Consider the following 25,055-nt stretch of genomic DNA (forward strand, 5'->3'; position numbering starts at 1 on the left):
GTGGCCGGTTTATTTACCAATGAACAATATTTAATGGAACTTCTTACTTGAAAACGGTTGCTAAAGCAACATCAAAATGTGGCAATTAAATGTCTTTCGCTCAAAACAACCGTTAATATTTGGTTTGCGACTCTTATTTTGTATATCCCGGATCTGTTTCCTCCTCCTTGTGTTTGCTATTGGAAATGGTGCGGGTGGCAAATAAAGGGACATGTTTTCTGTAATACACAATGAATATGTCGCTAGGGGAGTTTATTTCCTGCCACTTTATGAGCAGGGATGTATGACGACAATGAAGGTGGCTAGAATTACCGACAACCGTATTTCCGGTTTGAATTTTCATTAGGAAATGTCGAAACAAAAGTGGACTATTTGGTAAGTACAGCAGCTGCATGAAGTTCCTGGCTGGATGACTGACTCCTTCACATACAGAACTCTGTAAGCTATAAATCTGCTCTTAATTAAAAGCAGTGGAGACATGTATAGGCAGTTTAAAGTAAAGAGGCATGCACCTTTATGCACAAGTTTTTGGATATAATTGTATTTATTTTATTTTATTGACTTATTTAACAGGGACAGTGCACATTAATAAATTACTGTGAATGAGCCAGAGTAAGCCAAGATGCCAATTTTTCAACTGTAGTCACCCTAAAACAGAATGTGACAGTGTAAGATTAAAATGACAAAGTTATTATAAAAGAAATTTTTTTTTTTTTTTTTTTTACTGTTCGTTGAGTATGTAATTTAAGAGACAATCTCACAAAAGCTTCAGGTTCTATTTCAGGGGAATATTAATGTTGATAGGAATAGGGTTTTTTTGTTTGTTTTTTTAAAGATGGAGCTCTTATTCTGAAGGAATCGAGTCGGAAGTCTTATTGTTGTTTCTGCGGGCAACACAGACGGTAGGCATGATAGCTTCATGGTAGATTCGCTCAGTCGGTTTTCATGGTTGGGCTTATGTCAGGCCACATAGTGATTAAATAATTTTCCGCGCTTTGTGTGCGTTAAGTTGTGGGTTTCTTCTTAAAATGTTGGAGACTCGATTTCGACCACAACTGCAAAAACATTAGCTAACAATACAGATTAATATCTGTGTTTGTTGCTACCGGTTCAGCCAGGTTTGCCCCCATGCTACCAGAGATGGCTGAGATGGACCACCATGAAAACCAGATACAGTACAGGTTAATAGGTTTAACGCTGCTAGAGTTTCTAATAACATGGCAAATGTATGATGTGACGAGCTGCTTCATGCAAGTGACTGTCATGTAAAGAATGAAGTAGATTAATCCAAACTAAGGTGAGTTGTTGTCATGAATTTTACCAGCCTGTTTTTATTGATTGGTAATGCAGCTAGCCATGTTTTATTCATAAAAGAATCCCTTGCATGGAGCTATGGCTGTCTTACTTTTACATTTAAAGGAACTAATAATGGCTAGCTACTCAAAGTAGTCTCAACTGTCCTGTGTGTCATTTTAACACAGCATGAAATTGCATTATACAGTTACAGCATGTTTACAGTGTTATGTACATGTAAGCCTGTGGAATTAAAAGAAAAACACTATTACTGCATCCTAATATTTTTTTTGTCTTTCACAGGTTGTATGTATAACTCTCATTGCTCTACTCTTACACCAATGGGGACCTAAGAACCACCATTGGATTTCTTAATTGAAACCTTGATTTTACTGCTGAGAGAAACTGGAAGGTAAACGCTAATTGCCATGCGTATCAGTTTCTGCCAGGGCCTGTTAACTGGCGCCATTATCCTCAACCTCCTCATTCTTTACTATGTGTCCCGGGCCCAGCAGCAAATGATGGAGAAGAGGAAGGAACTTGGTAGGGGTACAAGGAGGGCTGCCCTACCAGCCTCTGGTCTTGGGGGAGGCCTAGGATTACTTGTAGGAGTTGGAGGGGAGCCTGGAGTGGTCGGAGTGGAGGGACACAGTCGTGGCCCACGCGTGACCGTTCTTCTGCGGGAGTTTGAGAACTTTGAGAATTATGTCGGGGATGTGGCTAATTCCTTCCTCCGTCAGAGACCTGAGCTTCCCTTCCTGGCTGTGGCTGACACGTCTCCATACCCTCCCTTGGTGCTTCCAGAAGGGGCTCGGCTTCTAGTGCTCTCCCCCAGCCCGGACCAGCCTCCGCAGGCTCACAGGCCGGAGTTCCACGTCCAGACAGAGTTTGTTCTCCTGGTGCCTGATGGGGTGGAGCTGGAGCAACCACGGGCTATCGAGAGGCTGATCAGGGAGTTGGAAGGTGAGGGAGGGGGGCCTGTGAGGCTGGTAGCTGCACCAGTGCTGGCTCGATCTGCTGTGCAGTGTCTCCACCTGCGGGTGAACCTCAGAGAGTGGACAGCCACCTATTCACCGGCTGCCTCTGGGAGCAGCGGGAGTGTGTGTACGGCTTTACAAGGAGATGCAGTTGTCCTCATTCGCACTGAGGATCTTTTTAACCTCTCTGTCCCTCTGGGGCGGCCCCTCTTCTCCTCGCTCTTCGTTCAGACTGCCTTGAGAGGCTGGAAGGTCAAATTGCTGGAGAGCCCCTGTTTCTCCGCAAACCACCGGCCCCTCTTCAGCTCCGCTCATAACCAGTGGAAGGCAGACACTCGTCTGAAGGAGGCCACCGGGAAGCTTATGAGGAGCTTTGGTCTGAAGCGCCTCCTGCTGCCTGATGGGAAGGAACAATGGTATGGTTGCAGTAAAGAGACACCTCGCTGCTTTGGCACTGTGCAGGATGACACTCCAGACTACCTTTATCTGGATCGCTGGACACCACCCTGCTGTCTGCGAGCACTCAGGGAAACCACCAAGTATGTTATCAATATCCTAGAGAGCTCAGGTGTGCGCTACTGGCTAGAAGGGGGCACTCTGCTGGGTGCTGTCCGCCATCAAGACATCATCCCATGGGATTATGATGTGGACCTGGGCATCTACCTGGAGGATGTACCCAACTGTGATCACTTGAAGAACCTGGACTCAGGCTCTCTTGTTGATGCTAACGGCTACGTCTGGGAACGTGCAGTGGAGGGAGACTTCTACAGAGTGCAGTACAGCGAGGCCAACCACCTGCATGTTGACCTGTGGCCATTCTATCCACGTAATGGTGTCATGACAAAGGATACTTGGACGGAGCACAAACAAGACGTGGAGTTCCCAGAGCACTTCCTGCAACCGCTGGTGCCCATGCCCTTTGCCGGCATCACTGCTTACGGCCCCAATAACCACAGAGCGTTCTTGGAGCTCAAGTTTGGAGAGGGGGTGATTGAGAACCCCCAGTACCCCAACCCCTCAAAAAAGAGACTGGAGAGAAGCAAATTATGAGAGACGATAGAGACTATTTAGAAGCTATTTTATGTGGTACTGTAATTGTTTACCAAACAACACGGGAAACAGTCTAAAACATGATACCTGGAAACTAATATGGTGCCAAAAGGACTACATTTGCTGTTCATTTTACCACAACTATATCAGTAGAAAACAGTATAATCACATGTCTGGTCAAGATTTCTCCCTATTATCAGTATTTAGATGTTAAGTCTAATGTTGGACAGACTTTTCATCCTTTGTGAGTGAGAGATTTTGTTTGCAAAGGTCATGAACGCTTGAAAAATTTCAATCCATACCCTTGTGCATTGACATTAGGCATACCTTAAAGAGGGACCGGTTTTACTACATGGTGTGCTAAATCTGTATGTGTTGTACAATAAAGTTTAAATATGATTGCTGCAAAGGTGATACATATTCTTTAGTTATAAGTTTCAGTTTACAGTATCTTAAGCAGGATTTAAGGTATTGTACAGAATTAATTGTGTTACATAAGTGGCTTTGCCCTAACAGGTGTTTTATAAATCTCTGGACTGTGTTGCATTGTTTTGCACTGATTATTATTATTATTATTATTTTGCAGTTAATGAATGAATGTTATGTATACTAATACTATTTAGTACCCGACAACTATAGCGAGCAAATCTGTGTGGTAAAATGAAATACGCTCCTTCATCCTGTTGTTGGCATATGGTGCGGATGAAATGTTCCTCTATCAGGCCTTAGTATTCAGTTCAAAACATAACACTATGACTGAATTTGTAAATGAATATTAACCCTTCGCTGAATTATGTGTGTTACTACTGAGCACCCATTAAGTGTTGACTGAAATGGAATTTCAACTCAGTAGATTATTCAAAGGAAACATTTGGAAGGGTACCACATGTTTACTGTAACGTTGTTACTTGTGTGTGTGGTGTATCGAGGTGTAGCTCCATTTCATGTACTGGTAAAATAAAAGGAACTGGAACTGTTTCATGGCTTTATTTTATCCATTTGTTTTGAAGGCAGAAAACAGAAAATGTAAAATAGCTGCTGCAATTCTTGAACACTAGGTGGCAGTGTACACCTATTTATTCTACGGCTTTTGTAACTCCTCTAAGCCTGTGCATTATGCTGTGGTCACCCTTATTGTCAACAGCATTATTGGAGTTCCTCAGCCATATGGCAGGAGACCAGGGGGTGGAGGATTTTATGACAGGACAAACAGGAATGTCACGTTACAGGAATGCAACTCACTTGTCCATCACACATAGTCCAGTGACACAAAGTATCTTCCTCATCTTACTCAAGCAAGAATGACTGACTTTAAAAATAGCTCTCATTGATGGTGCACATATTGCATTCCTAGAGGTGTGTTTACATTCTTCTTACTTACCTATGAATAAACAGCATTGTTCATATATGGCCTGGTAATTAAATACACATCTATACTACCAAGAGACTATGGTAGGTTATTTTTGGCTGCAAAATCAAAGGGTCTCCGTGCATTATAAATATGTCTCCCCACTTGTATGCTACTGCAGAGTGGAGGTGACTGACTGTAACAGAGCTATGGTGTTCTCATGCAGCCACAAGTGTTACTTGATTTGCTGAATTGAGCGTTAGCTACTAGTCACTGCAGTGAATAAAGTTAAAAAAAAATAAATAAAAAACACACAGGGACAGTTGTAACAAAGAGCCAAAACACACAGCCAAATCATAAAAAAAAGGACTTTATTGTTTAAAACCTTGAGACAGCACATTCAGATTGTTACTGGAAAATTTCTCTGAAACCTAGCCCCACTGTAATAACTACCATGCACATACACATAACAGTATGATGTCAGACAGACATCCATATGGTGAAATATCTCAAAAGGAATGATAACCTCTTTATAACCCTGCACCAAAACAGCATAAGGTCGAAGCTGGAGCACAATAGCTTAGTTTTAAGGCAGTGATAAATTTTTTAGCACTAGTGAAATAAGACTATGGAGATAATGCAATGATTTCATAGATGACCATTATGGGAAATACTGCAAAACTAGTGCAATATAAAGCTGATAAGTAAAAAACACCCACTGAAAAGATATTCCTCATAAAACGTTGTATATACCATTAGTAGCATATGTCCCAGTCATTTGGTAGACTTCTAAACAGTTAAAGATGATGTGGATGGAGGAGATAAACATTCAATAGTGCAATTTTACAGTTATTCATTTGAAAATAGGACAGTAAGGGTACAACCAATACATATCATCACTGCTATTCTCAAGTCTTGAAGTTTCCAAAATGCCCGCTGCCAAACTGCAAAAGAAATTCACCAAATGGAAGAACTTAGTATACATACAGTTTAGAGTTTCACCCACTAGTTGAAAATCAGACAGAAGGGAAAAAAAAAAAAAAAAAAAAAAAAACATAAAAGACTATCACCAATCAGCCATTATAAGAAGCTGGCAAACAAAGCCATTTTGGAGTTACTAACATGTCAACATGTCATTGGCTAAAAAAATCTTTGGGTTTTGATTAGAGAAATAAATATGAATTAAAACAAATATTTATAAAACATACAAGGTGGCCTAAAGCCCAGATAACTAGTATTCCATGTTTATGGCCCTTACAGCAAAAAAATGAATAGGTTTCAATTGAGACATGTGTACCCTTAAGTCCTTTAGGTGTTCAGGCCTCAAGAGACACAACTAACCAACAATCCACTGCAGCTGTTTTGACAATGTAGAGACATCTTTGTAGTGGAAGGGATTCTGTTACGTATACATCACATGTAATCACACACGGTATTACAGTGTCAGTCAATAATGCTTGTCACACACTGTGCTTTAAAACCCATTTGTACCTTGTTAAGATGCACAGAGCAACAGCATGAATAAAATGTAGGCCATAATTTAAAAAAATCTCCCTTGAAAAGTCATTCAGTGTAATCAGGAGTTCGACAGTCTCCTTCCTGTTTGCTGAGTCAGTGTGATTTTTGGTCTTAGGGTATTAAGGAGCAGCTGAAGGACAGTCTTCAAGCAAAAAGGTAAACCTGAGGTTATGCTGCCTGCCATAGCACTGATGTCCATCTGAAGAGGCAGAGATGCTTGGAGGTCAATCTGTGTGTGTGTGTGTCCATGCATGATGACATATTGTGAGTCCTTGAGAGAAAAAGGTCCTTGATTCAGCTTTGGGATGTTATCGAGGAGATTAACTCATTTGGTGTGCTTTGGAGTGTGAAATCTATATCTTGAGAACAGGTTTTACAAGTATATTGTTTTTTTTTTCCTCACCATGAGAAAGGCATTGTACACAAGAGAACCACTACAGTCTAAGGGTATAACCAAAGACACAATAAGACTACTAAAAAGCCTTCAGCCCCCATTAAAGATTATAACAAGTGTTTGTGCATTTCATCATACATCACCATAGCCATATTCATTATAAACTTAAGATGAAATCTGCATGAAAGTGGCAATAATCATGTATAATAAAATACACGTGTTTTAAAATTTGCAGTATATAACGATACAGTTTACAACACGATGTCTCTGTTATTTTCTTCAAAAGGGAAGATTGAAATCTGACATTTAAAAAAACAAACAAAAACAAACAAAAAAAGGTGACAGTAACAAAAACATTTTGAAGGTAATAGATTCCAGATGAAGAATATGAAAACTGTCTTGCTAATTCAGACCGGGTGCATAACGCTGTAGAGTTGTCCTCGTCAACTTTTTAAAGTCAGAAATGTTCATGTTTTCCACCTGGAAGCTTTGATTAAAATGATATTGAATAATAATAATAATAATAATAGTGAATAGTGTGGTGACCACCAGAGGTTTGCTAAATGCAGGATCAGTGATAAATGAGATCTGGCAAGGTGGTGACAATAGACCAATAGGTGAACACACCCATGTATAACTTTCATTTTCACATAAATGAATGTACCGTTTCTTATATTTGTAACATTAGATCTGATGTTTCTGAGGAGGTCTTGCAGGGGGTCACTGGTCTAGCCTCTTGACATCCTAGTGGATGTATATATATTGGTCACATGATACACTGATGTGACTGATGTATACCTGGCAGACACACACTTGATCACGATAAAATTCTGCCTTTAAAGTTAGTGAGGACCGACTAAATGCAACATCAGTTTGAGCCAACAAAGCTGCTAGACTAACCTCCAATAATGTTCCTTCGAAAAGAAAACCAAAGTCATTGTGCATAATATGGATTTTGAATTTCTCCTAGGACATCTTAGCTCTCCCGCTCAGAAAAGTGTTTAGAACAGAGGGCTTTTCTTTGCATTGTAGTGTGCATGTCCAGTCTCTCTCCTTGCACTCTTTACTTCAGGGCACAAAAATAAAAAAATAAAAAAAAATAAAAAAAAAAAAAACAGGAAAGGGGGCATGAACCTCAGGTTTCAACTTGCAGGAGTGTCAGATAAGTGAGGGAGTTCTTGATGATGTCATCAACAGGTTTACATGGCAGACTCTTTTTCTTCCCTCCCGCCTCGCTTCTCAATGAGCGGCGAGTGCTCGGGTTCAGCAGCAGTTGGGTTGCCCTCCAGCCTGACCTCGCTCAGCTCTGTTCCTCCTTCCTGTTTGGATGTACGGTCGACAAAGAACTGCAAGAGCCCAGCGCCGAAGGCATCGCCCTCTACATTCAGCACTGTGCAGGTACGGTCACTAAAAAGGAAGAGGGAATGGATGACAAACAATTTATATATTTTGATGTTTAACCAACCTCCTCAGAAAGCAATTCAGGCATTATACGCGGAAGGAAATGTGCACGTCGTAGCATGCTACATTCAGATTTGGAGTATGTACATATAAAATACAAAAGGTTGTGTACTCACACAAGCCAGTCAACAGCCAAGATGAGAGAGATGTCATTGGTGGGAAGTCCTACTGCCTCCAGGATAATAGCTAGGGTCAACACTCCACCAGCAGGTATACCTGCTGCTCCAACACTGGATGCTGTAGCTGTCACACTAACACAAATCAGAGGGAAGATGACATAGTAAGACATTGATAGAGCAGCTAAAATGTTATACTGCATTTTCACAAACATTAAACTACCTTTGTATATCAACTATTTTTGTATTCAGTTACCCAATACGTGAAGTAATTGTACACCGGACATATTGTTTAGTCCAGTTGTGCAACTGTGGACGTGTTTCAGCGGTTTAGGACTTACAGGATGGTAATGACTTGGATGAAGTTAAGGGAAGCGTTGTTCAGCTGAGCGATGAAAACTGCAGCCACACACTGGAAGAGAGCAGCTCCGTCCATGTTGACTGTCGCTCCGATGGGAAGGATGAAACGGCTGATGTGCTTGGATACGCCGTTATTTTCCTCCACACACTTCATCATCAGAGGCAGGGTGGCAGAGCTACGAAACAAGGAACAGGGGAGGTGTGAGTGCATGACGGCGAAAGGTATGTGCATGTGTGTTTGTGGAGAGAGGAAAATGTGTTTGTGTGTGTGTGTGTGTGTGTGTGTGTGTGTGTGTGTGTGTGTGTGTGTGTGTGTGTGTGTGTGTGTGTGTGTGTGTGTGTGTGTGTGTGGAGAGAGAAATGTGTGTGTGTGTGTGTGTGTGTGTGTGTGTGTGTGTGTGTGTGTGTGTGTGTGTGTGTGTGTGTGTGTGTGTGTGTGTGTGTGTTTTAGAACAGGAGGACAAGTGTGTGTGGTGCTGAACAGCCAGAGAAGTAAACAGCCATGAGTTTATTACCTGGAGCTTGTTCCGAAGGCCGTTGCCAAAGCTGTGAATATCCCCCAGAGGAAGGTGTATGGGTTCTTCCTTGTAATAATGAAGTAGATGGCGGGCAGCACAAGTAAGCCATGGATGGCATGTCCAATGATACAGCAGGCTATATATTTTCCCAGACTGGCAAACAGTGTGCCAACATCCTCCATCTCAACAATCTTGCCAGCTACAAGGAACATGATACCGAGAGGGGCATACCTAATGGAGACAGGAAGGAGTGAGAGAGGGACGGGACAGTACAGCGCCATAGATTAAGGTTGTGGAACACGACACAAAGCAAAAGCCTCTCATATTCAGTTATTAAATGTATTTAACACAGAGCTTCATACTGATCTCATTCTAATCTCTCCTAATCCGGAAAAACATGCAGTTTCTTCCTTACCACATGATCCAGGAGACCAGCACCATGGTGGCCTCGTTGAAGGAGTTGAAGAACTTGATGAGGATCTCTCCTTCCTCTCCCAGCTTTCTTAAAGCCACACCAAACACAATGGCAAACACTACCAGACCAAGAATATTCATGCCATCCTGGTCCGTTCCAAAGGGAACCTGGAGACATACAGAGCAACCCAAATCATCATTACAGGGACACAAGATAGGGTTTTATGTTATCTAGTGTAATTATGTGGTGGTCTTTTTTATGTGGACACCCAAAGCCATTCCCTTAGCTCACCCTCTCCACTGTGATGTTAGGGTTTCCATCTGTGCCGTTCTTTGTAACCAGCTTGTAGCTGGTTGCATACTGGATGGGGGAAAATAAAAAAAAAAAAAAAAAAAAAAAAAAAGTTAGACACGGTTAGTTTGTTTTTTTAAACTCAGTGAGCTCATCTAAATATTTCCTTCATACAATGTCAAATCATAATTATGTAAAAATACAGAATCAAGATCCAATACTTACTGATTGAAAGGCAGCTGACACCAGGTTGGAGGGGAAGATGTTTCTGTGGAGAGGAGAAAAAACAATAGTTCAAAAATACTTTCAATTCCTTTGCTCAGTGTTTAACCAGATGCCTTGGCAAAAATCAGATGGAAAAAGCCATTGCTGTAATTTTAAAAGGAGGGAAATTACACGTTTAGGAGCTGAAGAGCAGAACAAAATAAAAGTGCTTGTGCCCTGTTTGGTTCTTTCTCCATCTGCACACACGACTGCATAAAAACAACCTTGACCACTTATATGGATGGGCGCACAGAGCAAGGTCACATTTGCTGCGAGGAAAACACAACATGAAGCCATGAACTGGCCTCGTTTTAGCTCTAATTGTTTCTGAACTCTTAGCTGTTTGCACAGGAGAGTTTAAATAAACAACAAAACAACTCTGCATCGTGCTACGCCTAACTTTTAAAAAGCTCTTCTATTTTACAGAGCTCTATCACCAGTGGTCCTGCAGAGACAGCAGCTCTTCCCTCTGGACATCAGTGATGGTTCAAACAGACAGAATCACAAGGTTGATCATGTGGAAATAGCTGAGAGAATTTAACTATAAATCTCTTTTTTCCTCTGTGGCCCCATTTCTAATTGCTGTGGTGTTACTCTCCACTAGTACACACACACATATTGGTACATAGGTCCAATTGCATATTAAATCTCCTAAGAACTCATGAAACCTATGTGTCCCTGATACCCCTGTACTCAGCTGCCTGTAATGGATTTAGAGTAATAAGGCATTAACTTCACAAGCTCTTTCTAACCATTCATTCCCTTTTATTGGAACCATAGTGCATCAGGATTAAAAATCATGTGACTGTTAGACAGGGCAGCAGGCAACAGCATGCGACCGGATCACAGTCTGAATCCTGGTTGCTCTGCAAAGAGTCATAAAAAAAAGACAGAGGCAGTCAGGTTTTCAAGCCTATGTTAGACTTTATTTGGATATTCAAATGTACTAGTATTCATATTAGTCCAGTCTTTTCAAATGACTGGTACGGTCTGACTGGTGAGGAGAAACTATTGTGTTACGTGTCAATTTGGTGAAATTCTAGGAGTCGTTAGGCCTCATGCAGCTTCACATGATAAAAAGATGCAATTTAGTCAAACTGAAAGGCCGGAGCCTGGTAACTGTAACTGACAACCACTCTTGCACTGTGTGACACTACATCGCTACGTGACACAGGCCAACAGTTCATGTTCTATCCTAAGCAACATTGTGGTGTCAAGGCCTCAATGTTTGACAGCACACCCACACCCTGCGTCTGCATTTCCGTTCTCCGTAAATTTAGATAGAGTTGATAATTCAGAGCTGCAACCTGAATTACTCGACTATCTCTTCCTTGTTTTTTTGTTCTGACTACCTCATTTCCGCCACAGGTGCAAAACCCACTTCTAAATAAAAATTAATTAAAAAAAAAAAAAAAAAACACCTCTCATAGACAGTTACTATCAGCCACCAGCAAAGGTTTCACTTCCTTCTGGTCTTACTATTTTCTATGATAGTTAACCCTAACATGTTCCATTCAAAGAGACAAGGTATTTTTGGCAAATCTATTTTAACACTATACCAAGTTTTTCCTTTACCCATGACAGAGGAAGTTGTGTAGGTCGTACATCCTCTGACATGAACATGTGATTTTTAGCCACGTAAATATGGTATGACAACAACCAGCACACAGTGCCGTCACACACTAATAGGTGGTTGTGTTTCTTTTATGGGAGGGCTGTTGAATGGTTGAGGTCATCAACTGCGCTGATGCCTGCAAACCATCTAGATATACTTCCCGGATGTGGCAACAAACAGGGAACGCCTCTAGCAGATTGATGTAGAATAGTAAACATTTATTTTCCTACCTAACGACAATGATTATGTGTGCTCAACGGGGCAGATAAATGAGTGGACGGATGATGGATAAAAATATATATATATATAGTCGATGTAGAGCTTAGAGCCACAAGATGACAAAAATAATAGAAATGAAGGGATTTAAAAAAAAAAAAAAAAAAAAAAAAAAAAAAAGGGACAAAATACAGTCTACCAAGCCACTCAATACCACAAGATAACAGGCTATATGTAACACTCTTCTGAGGTCATAATGTTTCCATAACTCAAGGCAAATGTTCTACATAGTCACAGTTCACAAGGTGACACTAGCACTGATGGATGTCACCTGTGAATGTGGACTGTGTGGTTTAAAGTGGGAAAACAAACCAAAGGCAGGAGATAAGGCGTGTCAACAAGGATGTGTAGGAGCAGCTCCACTCAAAGTTAACCTATCACCTGAATCCCTTACCTGGCATGTGGTCTTTTTTGTGTTTGTGTGTGTATTAGCATTAAAACAGACTCAGAGTGTGTCTGTGGACAATGACTAGGCTATTTTTACGCTTCGATGAACAGCTCTTCAGTCAAAGTCTTTTGTTGTCAGAACTAACCAGGACACCAACGGAGAGGGCTCACTCTAATGAGCGGCACGGGTATTTCCTGCTGTCCCATTAAGCTCATGTGTAAATGTGTGTGCTGTGTGAACGTGCGGTGGTGGCATGTGTCTTGCACGAGAAAAGCATTACTTTACTGATTGTTTTTTTTCCCTTTTCTTTTTTCCTTCAACACAGCAGGCAGCTAGATAAATCTGGACAACTGTAGCGAAATGCTGCATTCAGGGTAATCATTTAACAATAAACTGGACTGCTGCACTGATTCTGGAAGTAAAGACCACTCCATAAAAGCTCTTAATTATTATTATTATTATTATTATTATTATTATTATTATTATGATGATTTTTTTTTTTTTTCATCCCAGGCATTAAACATGAGCCAGAGTCTGACAAAATGCTAAGCACCTCATCTGAGTTTTGTAAACAGGACTATTGTGCTGCAGCTTGTAGATACAGTTATATAAGAGGGTCTGATAAATATCAGGGTAACAATGTTATCCTTTGAATGGATAAGTTTTGCCCTGTTACTCTTGTCTATCTAATCTGGCCCCGGGCAGCTTGAAATGTTTTTAGTAGGGGTTTCCAGGGCTAGGTCACACTGCCTGAGAAGGGGGAGGGCCAAGGGGGGGGGGGGGTTCTGGCTTTTATGGTATGCGATCCCATAATTCATGGAAAGCAGCACTGAGTGCTCAAAAGAATGCTCAAAGTATCCAGACAGACTTATGCAATATGTTAACAGAGACTTACATAAGAATGTGAAATACAGAGGCAAGTTTAAATTCATATCGCTCAGTGCTGGTCTGTGTTCTCTAGTCCGAGTCTTAGTACTGCAAGTAACACACATACACACTAGTCATAAATATAAAAAAAAACATATGTTGCACATTAAAAAACTTCTCAAGACAAGCAGTAAGTCTACTTTTTAAAGCAACCCTAATGAATTGAGCATAGATTGCGGTGCACATTACATCAGATATTATCAGTAAACTCAAAGGCTATTTGTTTATATTAAATAGGAGTCCAGTTTTTAATATCTGTAGAGGGTGGAAATTTGTACAAAAGCTCAAGGCTCAATACATTTTACTGCATTTCTATTGGCTCAGATAAGCAATGCTATCTGAGCTCACCCCTCTCAGGCTTCCCCAATTGTTTTTTGCACAACAGGGCAGGTGTAAGAGGAAAATGTGTGCCTCATCAACCTCTTATGCAAGATGTTCCCTTAAAACAAACTGTCTGATGTGTCAGAGGATTTTGACATGTCACTATTTAAGTCTCCTAGTTCACTATTTGCCCACTTTGAAGACTGCTGCTTTTCTTATTCCTCAGTAGAAGAGATGACACATGCCTCATGAGTGTGACATGTTGATTAAAAACAGAACAAAACATGATACTGTGCGCTACTGAGTCCCAGACGGACAAGTTTAGAGCAGTGTGGTGAAGAATGCATATACTGTGACTTCCAAGTGCAAAATAAAAAGGTCAACAAATTTAAAGCTGCAAGGCATAGGCCCCTGAATCAGTTATGTTAGATCATATTTAATCGAACATTGGCTTTCTTCACAATTCTGGTAGTCAGTTTATAGCAAAGGCAAAACCTGACAATCAGCCTCTGATTGAAATTAGAAGAGCAGAGGGGCTGTGCTCATTTTATTTTTAAAAACGGGGCTGCCCCTGCAGGAAAAGGTCTAACACACACGTGTTGTGGCGAGACAACACCACGTGTCTATAACTGAAAACACAAAATGTGAAATAAAACCAAAGTGATAGCAGCATTTAGTGACTCTGAAAATATTGATTTGAAAATAACCGCGGGCCGCCTCTGTGAGCAGCCGGTGACCCGGGGAGTTAATTAACCCTCCGTGCTCCGTGAGATGATGCAACGCTTGTAGTCGTTACAGCACGGCTCACTCAGCTACTGGCGGATTAATCTCCACGTGTGATATCCGCGGGTCATACTCAAGACTTTATTTCTCGTTCCTCGTTTGGAGGGGGGGGGTCTTGAAACCAAGCTAGTTGATTAGATAGATCATAAAGAGGCTCGTGTATCTTCGACTGTAAAATTTCAGCAGGTACTACGTGATGTACCTTTTCCCCGCTAAAACACGCGGAAGGCATTGATGAACAATTCATACACAGTTTACACATCATAACTAAACTGCTCATTAAGACTGTGTGAGCTCAACAGGTAACGCAGAGCGCGGGGCACTCACCTGATCAAATCTAAGAAGGAGTCTATCACTTCTTTTGCGGCAGGAACGTCTTCATCCAAGCCTTGTACCGTGGGTTTCCCGACTGTCACAGCACCAGGAGTGAGGATGAAAGCCATCACGACCCCGATGGACGAGGCAATCAAGGTGGTGACGAGGAAGAAGAGCATAGCCCAGCCGCCAAGTTTGCCCAGGGCTTTCGGGTCGATGCTGGCCGCCCCGGACACCAGACTGCAGACCACCAAGGGGATGATAATCATCTTTAGCAAGCGGATGAGCAGCTCCCCGGGGAAACCTATGTAGAGGACCTGGGTCCGGGTGAGTGCCACGTTGCGCACACCGAGTCCAATAAAAACACCGATGATGACACCGGCCACGGTGAGAATCACCAGCAGGTTTGCCAGCACTATCCTCTTCACCCGCTCGGACAGCGGCTCCGTACTGCTCTTCTTTGGGCTGTTCAGTCCATTGGCCAGCGGCTCATCGAGGTGAGCCTCGCCGTTGGATGCCTTCCCTTCCTCCATGTCTATCTTTTCAGCCATTGTGCGCACTCAAAGTTACCCTGAAACTTATCCTAAAATCACCAATAGTCCCCCCTAAAAAAAAAAAAGACCGATAATGTGGTGGAGTTAGTTTTAGTGTCACAGATGCCGGCTTCCTTTTCGCTACTGACATATACTCAGCAGGATGTTCTCTATCTAACCACGAAAGGCAACACCTCTTCCGTGACGTGTAAGGGGCCGGATTTAAATAGGCCGTGACGAATTACCAACCAATTTCCATTACCTTCATTAAAACACAATACAAAACACAATTAACTTTGTTTTTTTTACGCAGATGTATCTATTCTATTTTAGTTTTCATGCATCTCTTAATGTTAGTCTATGTATCTACCGACACAAGATTGTCTGTTGATGTGTGGTTCAAACCTTAATTATTGTCTCATAAAAATAACACTGTAAGACCGTATGTGACGAAGAATATGAGCAAAAGTCAAATCTTTGGGCTATGTGGACACATTCATTACATTACATAGATAGATAAATATGGTGACTGTGTGAGAGAGAGAGAGAGAGAGAGAGACATAGCCTATATGCAGTTACATATATATATATATATAAATGTATGTGTGTGTGTATATGAGAGAAAGAGCTAGACCATGGGCCTCTATTCATGTGTATAGGCAGCAATGAAGTTTTTGTTCATGTTCACTAACTTGAAACTAGTAACAAGTATTGCATCAGTCACTGAAAATTCCTTTGGGCATAAATATGCAAATCAGGAATAGAAGGGAGAATTTAGAAACCTATTGAATTGAGGGAGATGAATTGAAATTTACAGCCAATGTAAAAAGCTGCTTTACAGAAATAACAAAATCTCTCCATATGTCTCATAATAAATTAAATTTGAGCTATTCTATCCAGGAAATCCACTGCGATAAATTAATCACTTTAATAAGGGCATGGTGTCTTCAAATTTACCCATTTCTGATGGCATATAAACTGATACCAATATTTTGTCAGGCTACTCCCTTTTGTACGTCTGAGGTGAGAAACTGCTGAAACTGTTGCACCAGCTGACGGGCAGAGGGTTTGCCTGCACAGCTGCAGAGACTGCCACTGGACTTTGATGCAACCTCCCTCTTCTGTGTGTTTATTTGCTCTCCTCACAAGTACCAACTCCACGAAGAAAACCATTATTGTTGTAGTTAAAACATCAAAGGGTAATGCACGTGGAACAACAAGCACAGCAATAACATTAATCTAACATCTGGTATATTTGAATGACAAAGAACAACTGTTTAGGAGAAGGCCTTCCTTTGCATAATCTCAACTTTGCTGTGTCTTACTCATATCATTCAAATGAACAGGGCGAAGCAAGGAAACACATCCTATCCATTTCTGTTCATTCTGGTATTTTTCAGGAGGGAATGGTGAGGAAATAAGAATGAAAGTGATGAGTGAGAGTCGAAGTTTAAGATGGAAACAGCTGAATTGATGGTTTCTAATGTTCTAGACATGTCGGTATCCTGGCCACCACCCAGCAGTTTTTGGCAAGGTGTGAGCCAATCTGTAACAAGAGACAGTCTCTTATTGTCTGGGATACTGAGGCCTACGGTCAGATGGCAAAAAATGTGTATGTAGGGGTCCAAGAAAACCTGGGGTTAGCTTACACTCAAACAATAATCTGAGCCCTTATAAAACAGGGTCCCACTGGTAGAAATTTGTGGGAAAAGCACCTTTAACACCAAAGAATGCCCACAGGACCAGAGCCCAGGCTGGTAGGAAGCTGTCCTCTCAGTGCGTCGTTTGTTATCTCAAGCTTGTTCTTTGTTCCCTCTGACTGTGTGAATGATTGGAGGAATCGCTGCGATTCTGTGAAATAGTGCCTTACTCTGTGAGAAAGGAGAACTTCAATAGCTAAAACCCGCAGGCACAGGAGAGCCCAGAGAGTTTTTCAAGAGTAGGCCCCATCTATAAAAACACACACTGCGCACACGCACGCGCGCGCGCACACACACAATACACATGCTGTGGAGAAGAGTTCTTGACTATTATTTACCATATCTAAATTAGACTGGTCTTCTTAATGCAGATCATTTACACACAAGAACGACAAAAAAAAGAACAGGTTTGATTTTTGGTTTAAGTATTTTCTACTTATACATCTACCATGTTTAATTTTGTACTTCATTTCTGTTTCATTGAATGTGTGAAATGCACTTATACATAGCTTGTAGACACAATAACTGAAGGTGTTGGTTCAACTGCAAGTAAACTTACAGGGCGTGATTTGGATGAGATGATGTTAAGATAATTAATAAACTGCATGTGACTCCTGAAATATGTAATAAATACGATGATTCATGTTCTTCAGTATGTCGGAACTTATTTGTCATATAATGTTGTCGTCAACGTTCTGGTCTTCTGTTCAAACAGAGATTGAAAAATTTCTTGGCATTAGAACAGTAATGGATCCAAAACGCTGTATTCTTGGTGTTGGTGCCTTGACTGGTCAAAAGGCTAAATTGCTAAGTATCATGTTGTATGCTGCACCCCTTTCAATCCTGCAGATTTGGCTGGAATCCTATCCACCTACGTTTTCAATGTGGTATAATAAATTAGGCGAGGCAAGGCAGATTTAGTTCTCCAGTGTATTGCAAGGAACCATAGATGAATGTGTAAAGAGTGGCCAGCAATAATTTGTATATATATATATATATTTTTTTTTTTGGTTTTGTTTAGTGAGGGGATTTTGATTGGTTGTCTGTTTTGTTTTGTATATGTGTTCATGCCGGGCAGCAGTATAAGAATGGTGTGTATTTAATTTTTCTGATGTGTGTATCTTGCTCTCCCGACATGTTCTGTCGTGTTGTTTCAAAATAAAGAAGAAGAAAAAAAAAATTAGTGGGGAAAATACCCAGAAAAAGACTTAAATGCAACATTAAAAAATGTGAAATATTGGTCAGGCAGTCAATTAGTCAGTTCAGCACTTCGGTCCAGAGTGAACTACCTCAACAACTGCATGGATTGCCATGATGATTTTTGTATAGTTTGTGTTTAGTGGTAATTAGCAAATGTTAGCGTAGTAATATGCCTAACTAAGATTGTGAACATGGTAAACATTACACCTCTTCTGCTGCTTAACATCTGCATTTTGAGTTAGCATTTAGCTCAAAACACCTCAATACAGCCTCCAGCCGAGCTGCTGGTGTGGCTGTAAACTCTTGTTATGACATAACACATATCAGGTGTATGCTGGTTTAGTAGATGCAACATAATAGAATCCAGTTCAGGTTATAGGGTAAAAAGGTAAAAGTGACTCAGACAAAAGCTCATATTTCCCCCAGTTTCTAATGCTGCTCTAAGCTTGATCGCAAAGCCAAAGGTGGTCACTCTTGCCCTACAGTGAAATGTGCTAAACCTGGTTAGATGATGTTAGTGCATGGTGATGTACCTGATAAAAGGCACGCAGCACAAGCAGGGAAGGAGATATGTCCATCATGTGACCTCTAAAACTGGGACATGGAAAAAAACAAACATTGTTGGACAACAAAACTTTGCTGTCTCAGGTATCATGAGAACAACAGGTGAGACGCAGGGAGACTGATGATAGAGAAATTAGAAAGGTGAAGACAGAGAGGAAACTTAATACCCCATCTTAATGTGTCAATCCAGTAACACCATTTTGTTTCTACCGTTTGTTATGCAGCAGGATCAAAGTGCAATATAAAAAGGCATTCACTGACTGCAGGCTGTTATCCCTGCAGCCCAGAAGTGACAGGAAGGCCACTAAACCCTGTCTGATCTTGTAGAGCCTAATGTGACCAGGAGAGGCCTCCCAAAATTATTTACGGATTTACACTGTGTAATCAGACTCACATGGTCTGCCTACCACCACGCTCCTGTGTCTGTTACAGCCTGCCTTTGAATACCAACCTGTCTGCATGTTTAGATGGACTTTTAATCTTAATGTAGTCTGAATGAATCGCAATTACTCAATTACTAATTTCATTATTAGTATAAATGTTGATTACTAATCATTTACTGTCCTTTTCCTTTCAACATCTGTGTGCTGTTCAACATCTTAGTATTTTTTCCTCAAATCAAACTTTGCATATTTTGCACAGCAGATGGTGGATTGGATGGGATCACATTCAAACCTAGAATCTTGGGCAGAATTATTTTACTGTAGTTTGTATGAATGATGAGATATACTGTCATTATCCACAAAGACTACAGCATTATAGACGCTACACTTATATTATATTATAATTATAACTGCAGATTACAAACAAGTGGTTTATAAAGGACAAGATTAACATGTGTTTCATGAACCAGCAATTTTTTATATGTTTCAATTTTGCTTTTAATTTTAGATAATTATGCCGTTATACTGTAATGTAAAATGTTTTCATGTATTATGTTGCTGTCAATGGTTGTCACAGGAAGAGACATTCCATAGTATGGACAAAAAATGTAATTTTATCCATTTTACCTTAACAATCCACCATTACATTACTTAACATTACAATCCTGCACACCCACAATGTCTCAGTGACATACAGTGTGTGCAGGGAATCCTAAACAAATCAAACTTCCTGTGACTTCCGGTCTGATCCCTCACCTTATTTGAACTATGTTTCAGGCACTGAACCATCATCAGTCAAGCTTTTAAGTTTACAACCAATACCCATTAGCGTGCTTGCTCATATGTTCCTGAGCCATCAGTCTGTTGAACGAGAGCATCCATTCTAAAACTGGACCTCAAACAACCTTTAGTAAAGGCTCTGATCAAATTCTTAAACTTTAGTTACGAGTTTCTTAGCCCTGCCAGCAATGGCATAAGTAGTTATTATTGTAGTTATAATCTCCTACATGTGTTATCTGTAATCCGATTATACTGTCAATACCAGGTGCAACACTTTAGCCTTTAATGATTCATTTCTTTGTTAGTTGAATCTGACTGCCTGCAGCAATATTGCAAGTATATTTGCAAAGCATCTGTCCAGCCTTTCCAGAACAAGTTATGCACAAAGCTTCGTCTGAACGAGGCATCCATTTAAGGGAAACTTGTTTAAACCGCATGTGTTGGAAAGCTGTTTTTGTGTCACACATGGTTTGGCTTTAAATCTTTAACTTTGGACCTCCTCTTCTTCACAACACAGCAGCAGGAACATGTGCACTATGAAATGCTGACAGGGGGAGTGTTTTGTACCCATAGGTGATGTATTTTAATAGTGTCTGGCAGGGTTCAGTTAGTATCAGTTATGTGTTTAATTTAACAATAAGATCTACAGTAATGTTTGGTTTTACATTCTTGTTAACCTTTATATTATCATGTTTACATAAAATCCTCCTCCTGCTGGATGCTTTTTTCATCTGATAAAAGCAAAGATGAACTGGAAATCACTCATCCTTTCCCCAGCCTGTCCTCACAGTCATTTGATCCCCCTGCTCTGTCTTTAATAGGTAGAGTGCGATGCCAACTGGAAGTTAGACTGTAGCTGTCTGTTCAGTCCAGCCTAGTCAAAACACACCATGCCACTGCCTCAGGATACAGACACGCATCAACATTCCCTCTTTGCTACTGTCAGAACAGGACAGTACGCAATACGACACAGTTCAGATGCATCTCATTACCACATTGTGTTCATGTGCATGTGTGCTTGTGTCACAGTGTGTATTTTTGTACTTGAATATATGACCTGCATTAGGCTGAAGTCAATCAATACCACAGAGGAGAGCAAACTGCGGGTTCTTGTTTACCTCAGTGCAAGCTCACTGCTTTTCTGCATAGTTGTTTACACAGTAAAATCTTAGAACAAGACTTCACTGTTTTTAGTTTTCATTCTTGCTGGAATCCAGCTAGGTCAGGGCTGTCACCTTTCCTCCTCTTACATATGGCCACACTGAAGGTCAGACCCAGGGGTGAGATGCAAGAGAGGTTTGACATTCCTCACATGTATCGCAAGGACACAAACAGTGCATCGATCCCAGCTCCGGTACTGTCATCTGTGCCGTGCCAAACAGCAAGGGGAAGATAAGCTCTGGAGAAGCATTCCTCTGAAATGAGAAACACAAACAAAGAGAGAAAAAAAAAGAGACCTGGATTCCATACTTTGTTGCTGTCTTTAAACAATTCACTCACCACAATTATCCATCCAGTCAGGCTTGTTTATATAGCAATGCCGTCACACCCAGAAACACCCCACCTAGTCAGCAAGTTTCAATCCAGTATTGACACAACCCTAAAAGTTTATACATCTTGTGATATATTTCATAATTTTGATCAAATATGTCTGGCTTTGTTTTGTAACACATTTTAGGTGACGGATATCTCCACCCATTGGTTCACAGCGGGCTGAGGTAATGTCAGAGAACAGCTAGATGTATGTAAGTGAGATACGATGATTGGGAGGGCGGGCAGACTAAAAACAGACTAAAAACACATGCAGAACACAATCTTCCCACAGGACATCTGCGGGGAACATTCAGGCCTAGGCAGTCCAAACCAGCCTGAGCGAGGGAGGGCTCCGATTTGCTGAGATCAACACGCCCTTCTCACCACGCCTCCCAGCTTTCCCCGCTCCTTTACCCGCAGTCCTGCTTTGGAAGTCATACGATACTGCTGTACGGGACAGAGGAGCTCAGAATTTCCTCTTTTCACCAGCCCACCCTCTCTCTGTCCCTCGTTTTCTGCCTCCTACTCCATTCCCGTTCACTAGCTTTCTTTGTGTAGATAAGGACTGGGCCCCAAGAACAAAAAAGAACCGAGGGAAAAGACATGGTTGTTCTTTTTCTCATGTCATTTCTTCTGGCTTCTGAAATGTCAAGAGAGCCTAATAAAACACATCTGATCAGAGAAACTCAGAAAGGTTTTTAAAGTCAGGTTTATTGCTATAGAATGTGTGAGTACGTAATTGACATGTGAGATCAAACATGCAACAGTAACAACTAACACTACATTGCTGACTCATTGTTAGGAGTTCCAAACAGCATTAAAATACTGAAGTATCTCCAAAAGTTTAGACGCTGCTCTCTTCACATGCAGGGCGTCCATGCTCCAGCATGTCATGAATAGTGTTTTGTGTTCATGAGTTGTAGAACATACAGCATGTGTGGATTCTCTGTTGCTCCTGCTTTAGTTTAGTTTAGCTCCAAGAGGGCAACTAAAATATTTTGTACATGTTGGGGTAGGACTACTCTCTGCCTGGTCAAGTAGTCAGGGGAAATCTGAACCTACCTCCACTGGTGAAGACGACTACTCTAAATGAACTGACTGAAGCTGGGTTGAGGACATTACTGTAGTAGTTGTTCAGGTTTTTTCTATGAACCATTTTAGATCAAATTACGTCAATAAAGAAAATTCAACAGAAAAATGAAGCATCAGAAATACATTCAGTATGCACAATTTATAATTCGAGAGTAACAAGAACAATGCAATCACTGTGTCAAGTTCCTCTGTAGCTTGCCAACTGTCATTTCGTGATATGAAATGTAATATGACTTCTAGGATAACAGACTGCTCTATCATAAGTGCCAGGTTTAGTGAGTGCAGTGTAGGCAAAGGCTGAAGGCTACTTCTGTCCAACCCCTGCCCTCTCACCTTTTCATTGAACACCCTTATAAGTATATGTGAAAATTAATGTTCACTATTACTCAAGTAATTTTAGATATTCTAACCTTTAAATGGGGGATAAGTGACCTCCAAAACAAGTTGTGGACCAAATTAGAAAAGCTTGTATCAGAGGAAAGTAGTTCTGTTCATTTGAGAAATATAATTTATTATATATTATTTATAAACAAACAATGTGACTGAGTTTTACGGAGGTAGCGGCAGTGGTAATTCAAGACATCACACACCATGAATACAGAATTGTGTTGCAATTACACAGTTAGTTAATTTTGTAGTTGCATGTACATGTAACTGTATATGCACTGCATTTACATATGTGCAGTATGTCTGTGCCAGCTTATGTGTGTTGCATGTGCACTGTGTGTACTTTATATGACTGTTTTTAGGTATACGAGCATGTAGTGTAGTGTGTATATTCATAGCCCTGTTTACATAAGCGGCTGGTTGTGACTGACCCTACAAAGAGTAGAGGTCGTTCAGATCCACGTGTAAAGGTTTGAGGTCTGACCACCTTGTTTACTATTCCTCTCACAAGGTGTTTGGCTGGGCGGTTGTCCTTCGCATGGCCTTGACAAAAGTATTGTTCCAGCACTCCACAAATGGAAACAATGAAAAACTGCCAGGCAAGTAAATACCAACAGTTGTGTGCAAATGTTTCAACTCTATAAGCATCAGAGCTAAAGTGAGCTCCCTAAGAACCAGTGCTTAAACAAAACATTCTACACTAATATTGAATGAATTGAATTGAATGGAATAATGGCAATTTAAGAAACCGGTTTAATCAGTGTTGGCTGACAAGAAATTTATTCAGCCGCAAAATAAAAAAAGTTCCACTTACAGGTACACAGCTTTGTCCGGAATATCTGCTATAGTTTCCCAGCGTTTTTACACATTGCCTACTATAAAGACTGTGATGTCTTTTGTGGATAGAATTCCATACAATTAAAACATTATGGGAGGACAACTTACACCTTGGAATAATAGGTGATGTTTGGGATGAGTGCATACATCAGGTTCACGCCTGTTCCATCTCTTCTGGGCACAGGCTTATACGATGTAAGATTTTCCACTGCTATCACTTAAGGTTAGGCTGTCAGAGATAAAGAAGAATGTTCACCCCGTCTGTGACAGACGTCGTCAATCTTCTTCTATCTATATTAATATGTTTAGGACATCCCGCTCTCTGCACAGTTTTTGATTTTACTTATTTAAAAGAATTTCACAAATGACCTCAATCCCTATGACACATCTGCATCACTGCTGGCAAAAATTAGGTGTAGGTGTCAGTTTCTGGAAGACATGGGGACCATTTCTTCAAATTTCAAATCCAAATTATGATCACTGTTTGGTTTTTATTGTTGTGTATGTTTACATACAGTATGTTTACACAAATATAGATATTTTATTTTCATAGTGGTCATGTAAATATGCGACTTTTCATTTCTCAGTGGTAACTAAACCCTTTTCTTTTATTCGATTGTGTTAATTTATTTATTTATTTTCTGGTTCTATGACTGTTTAAAGTTTTACAGAAGCTCACCATGCAATTTAATATATAATATATTATCCATATTACTTTATTATCCTCCAATAAGTTAAGTTCTGTAAAAATAAATAAATAGAAATAAATAAATAAAGCATCACTTGTATAGAGGAGGTGGATGATCTGAGGTTAAAAATGTCACTGCTGCCATGGCGATGATGACGTTGTTACCAGAAGAGGTTCTATGTTGCCATAACGACCATGGATTCTCCAGGTGTGTTGATTACATTACCTTGAAAATCTATTGTATTGTATTGTGTTGTGTTGTTGTTGCATTGCATGGAGTGAGCCAGGGTCAGGAAAGGCAGGATTTATATTCGAGTATCTCCTCCCTCCTGCCCCTGGATGCCTCATAATTGGAATATTTTCTCATTCTTGCTTATTCCCCTCATAATCCCTCATTACATCCACCTTTCTCATAAATGTCACCGCCATCTAAGTCCTTCAGTATTGAAGATGGAAGGCTGTAAACTCATGATGGTGACTGCTGAGTCAGGTTAATATAATTTCAGTAGTCAGCGTTATTAAAGGATTCTGCTCTAAATGAAAACACAGTTGGAGGTCTTTATGCTGACATGCCGCATGAACACTAGCTATCATTTTCCCAGCAATAAACTGAAAGCTGGATTTAGCTTGGCTTGTTTTTACTGGACCTTCACTGTTACGGAGAGTACAGTGGGTATGTTAAAAAAAAAAAAATCCCTTAATCTCTACTCACTAAAACTCCAGGTTCG

The 25,055-nt window shown here is 40.6% G+C and overlaps 2 protein-coding genes across 2 annotated transcripts; one reads left to right on the forward strand and one right to left on the reverse strand.

Moving 5' to 3' along the window:
• The first annotated feature begins 902 nt into the window (after positions 1-902).
• fkrp (fukutin related protein) lies at positions 903-4,286 on the forward strand. Its single transcript, XM_022768608.1, has 2 exons — positions 903-1,297; positions 1,597-4,286. Exon 2 carries the CDS (start codon positions 1,722-1,724, stop codon positions 3,318-3,320), a length of 1,599 nt encoding a protein of 532 aa, XP_022624329.1. The 5' UTR covers positions 903-1,297; positions 1,597-1,721; the 3' UTR covers positions 3,321-4,286.
• A 734-nt stretch (positions 4,287-5,020) lies between these two features.
• On the reverse strand, positions 5,021-15,476 carry slc1a5 (solute carrier family 1 member 5). The gene is made up of 8 exons (XM_022768599.1): positions 14,643-15,476; positions 9,967-10,009; positions 9,742-9,810; positions 9,451-9,617; positions 9,033-9,266; positions 8,499-8,693; positions 8,158-8,292; positions 5,021-7,987 (listed from the first exon to the last, which is right to left on the reverse strand). Exons 1-8 carry the CDS (start codon positions 15,179-15,181, stop codon positions 7,780-7,782), a joined length of 1,590 nt encoding a protein of 529 aa, XP_022624320.1. The 5' UTR covers positions 15,182-15,476; the 3' UTR covers positions 5,021-7,779.
• Positions 15,477-25,055: the final 9,579 nt, after the last annotated feature.

Source organism: Seriola dumerili, unplaced genomic scaffold (genome assembly GCF_002260705.1).
Source record: "Seriola dumerili isolate Sdu_G_001 unplaced genomic scaffold, Sdu_1.0 BDQW01001731.1, whole genome shotgun sequence".
Taxonomy (NCBI): Eukaryota; Metazoa; Chordata; class Actinopteri; order Carangiformes; family Carangidae; genus Seriola; species Seriola dumerili.

What these genes read in the sequence shown, in the direction of transcription:
- slc1a5 (XM_022768599.1), bottom strand. Translation starts at nt 15,181, where the DNA reads ATGGCTGAAAAGATAGACATGGAGGAAGGGAAGGCATCCAACGGCGAG. An exon ending in TCCTTCTTAGATTTGATCAG is followed by an intron (nt 10,010 to 14,642) that starts GTGAGTGCCCCG and finishes TCCTCTCCACAG; the next exon opens with AAACATCTTCCCCTCCAACC. An exon ending in CTGGTCTCCTGGATCATGTG is followed by an intron (nt 9,267 to 9,450) that starts GTAAGGAAGAAA and finishes TGTCTCCATTAG; the next exon opens with GTATGCCCCTCTCGGTATCA.
- fkrp (XM_022768608.1), top strand. Translation starts at nt 1,722, where the DNA reads ATGCGTATCAGTTTCTGCCAGGGCCTGTTAACTGGCGCCATTATCCTC.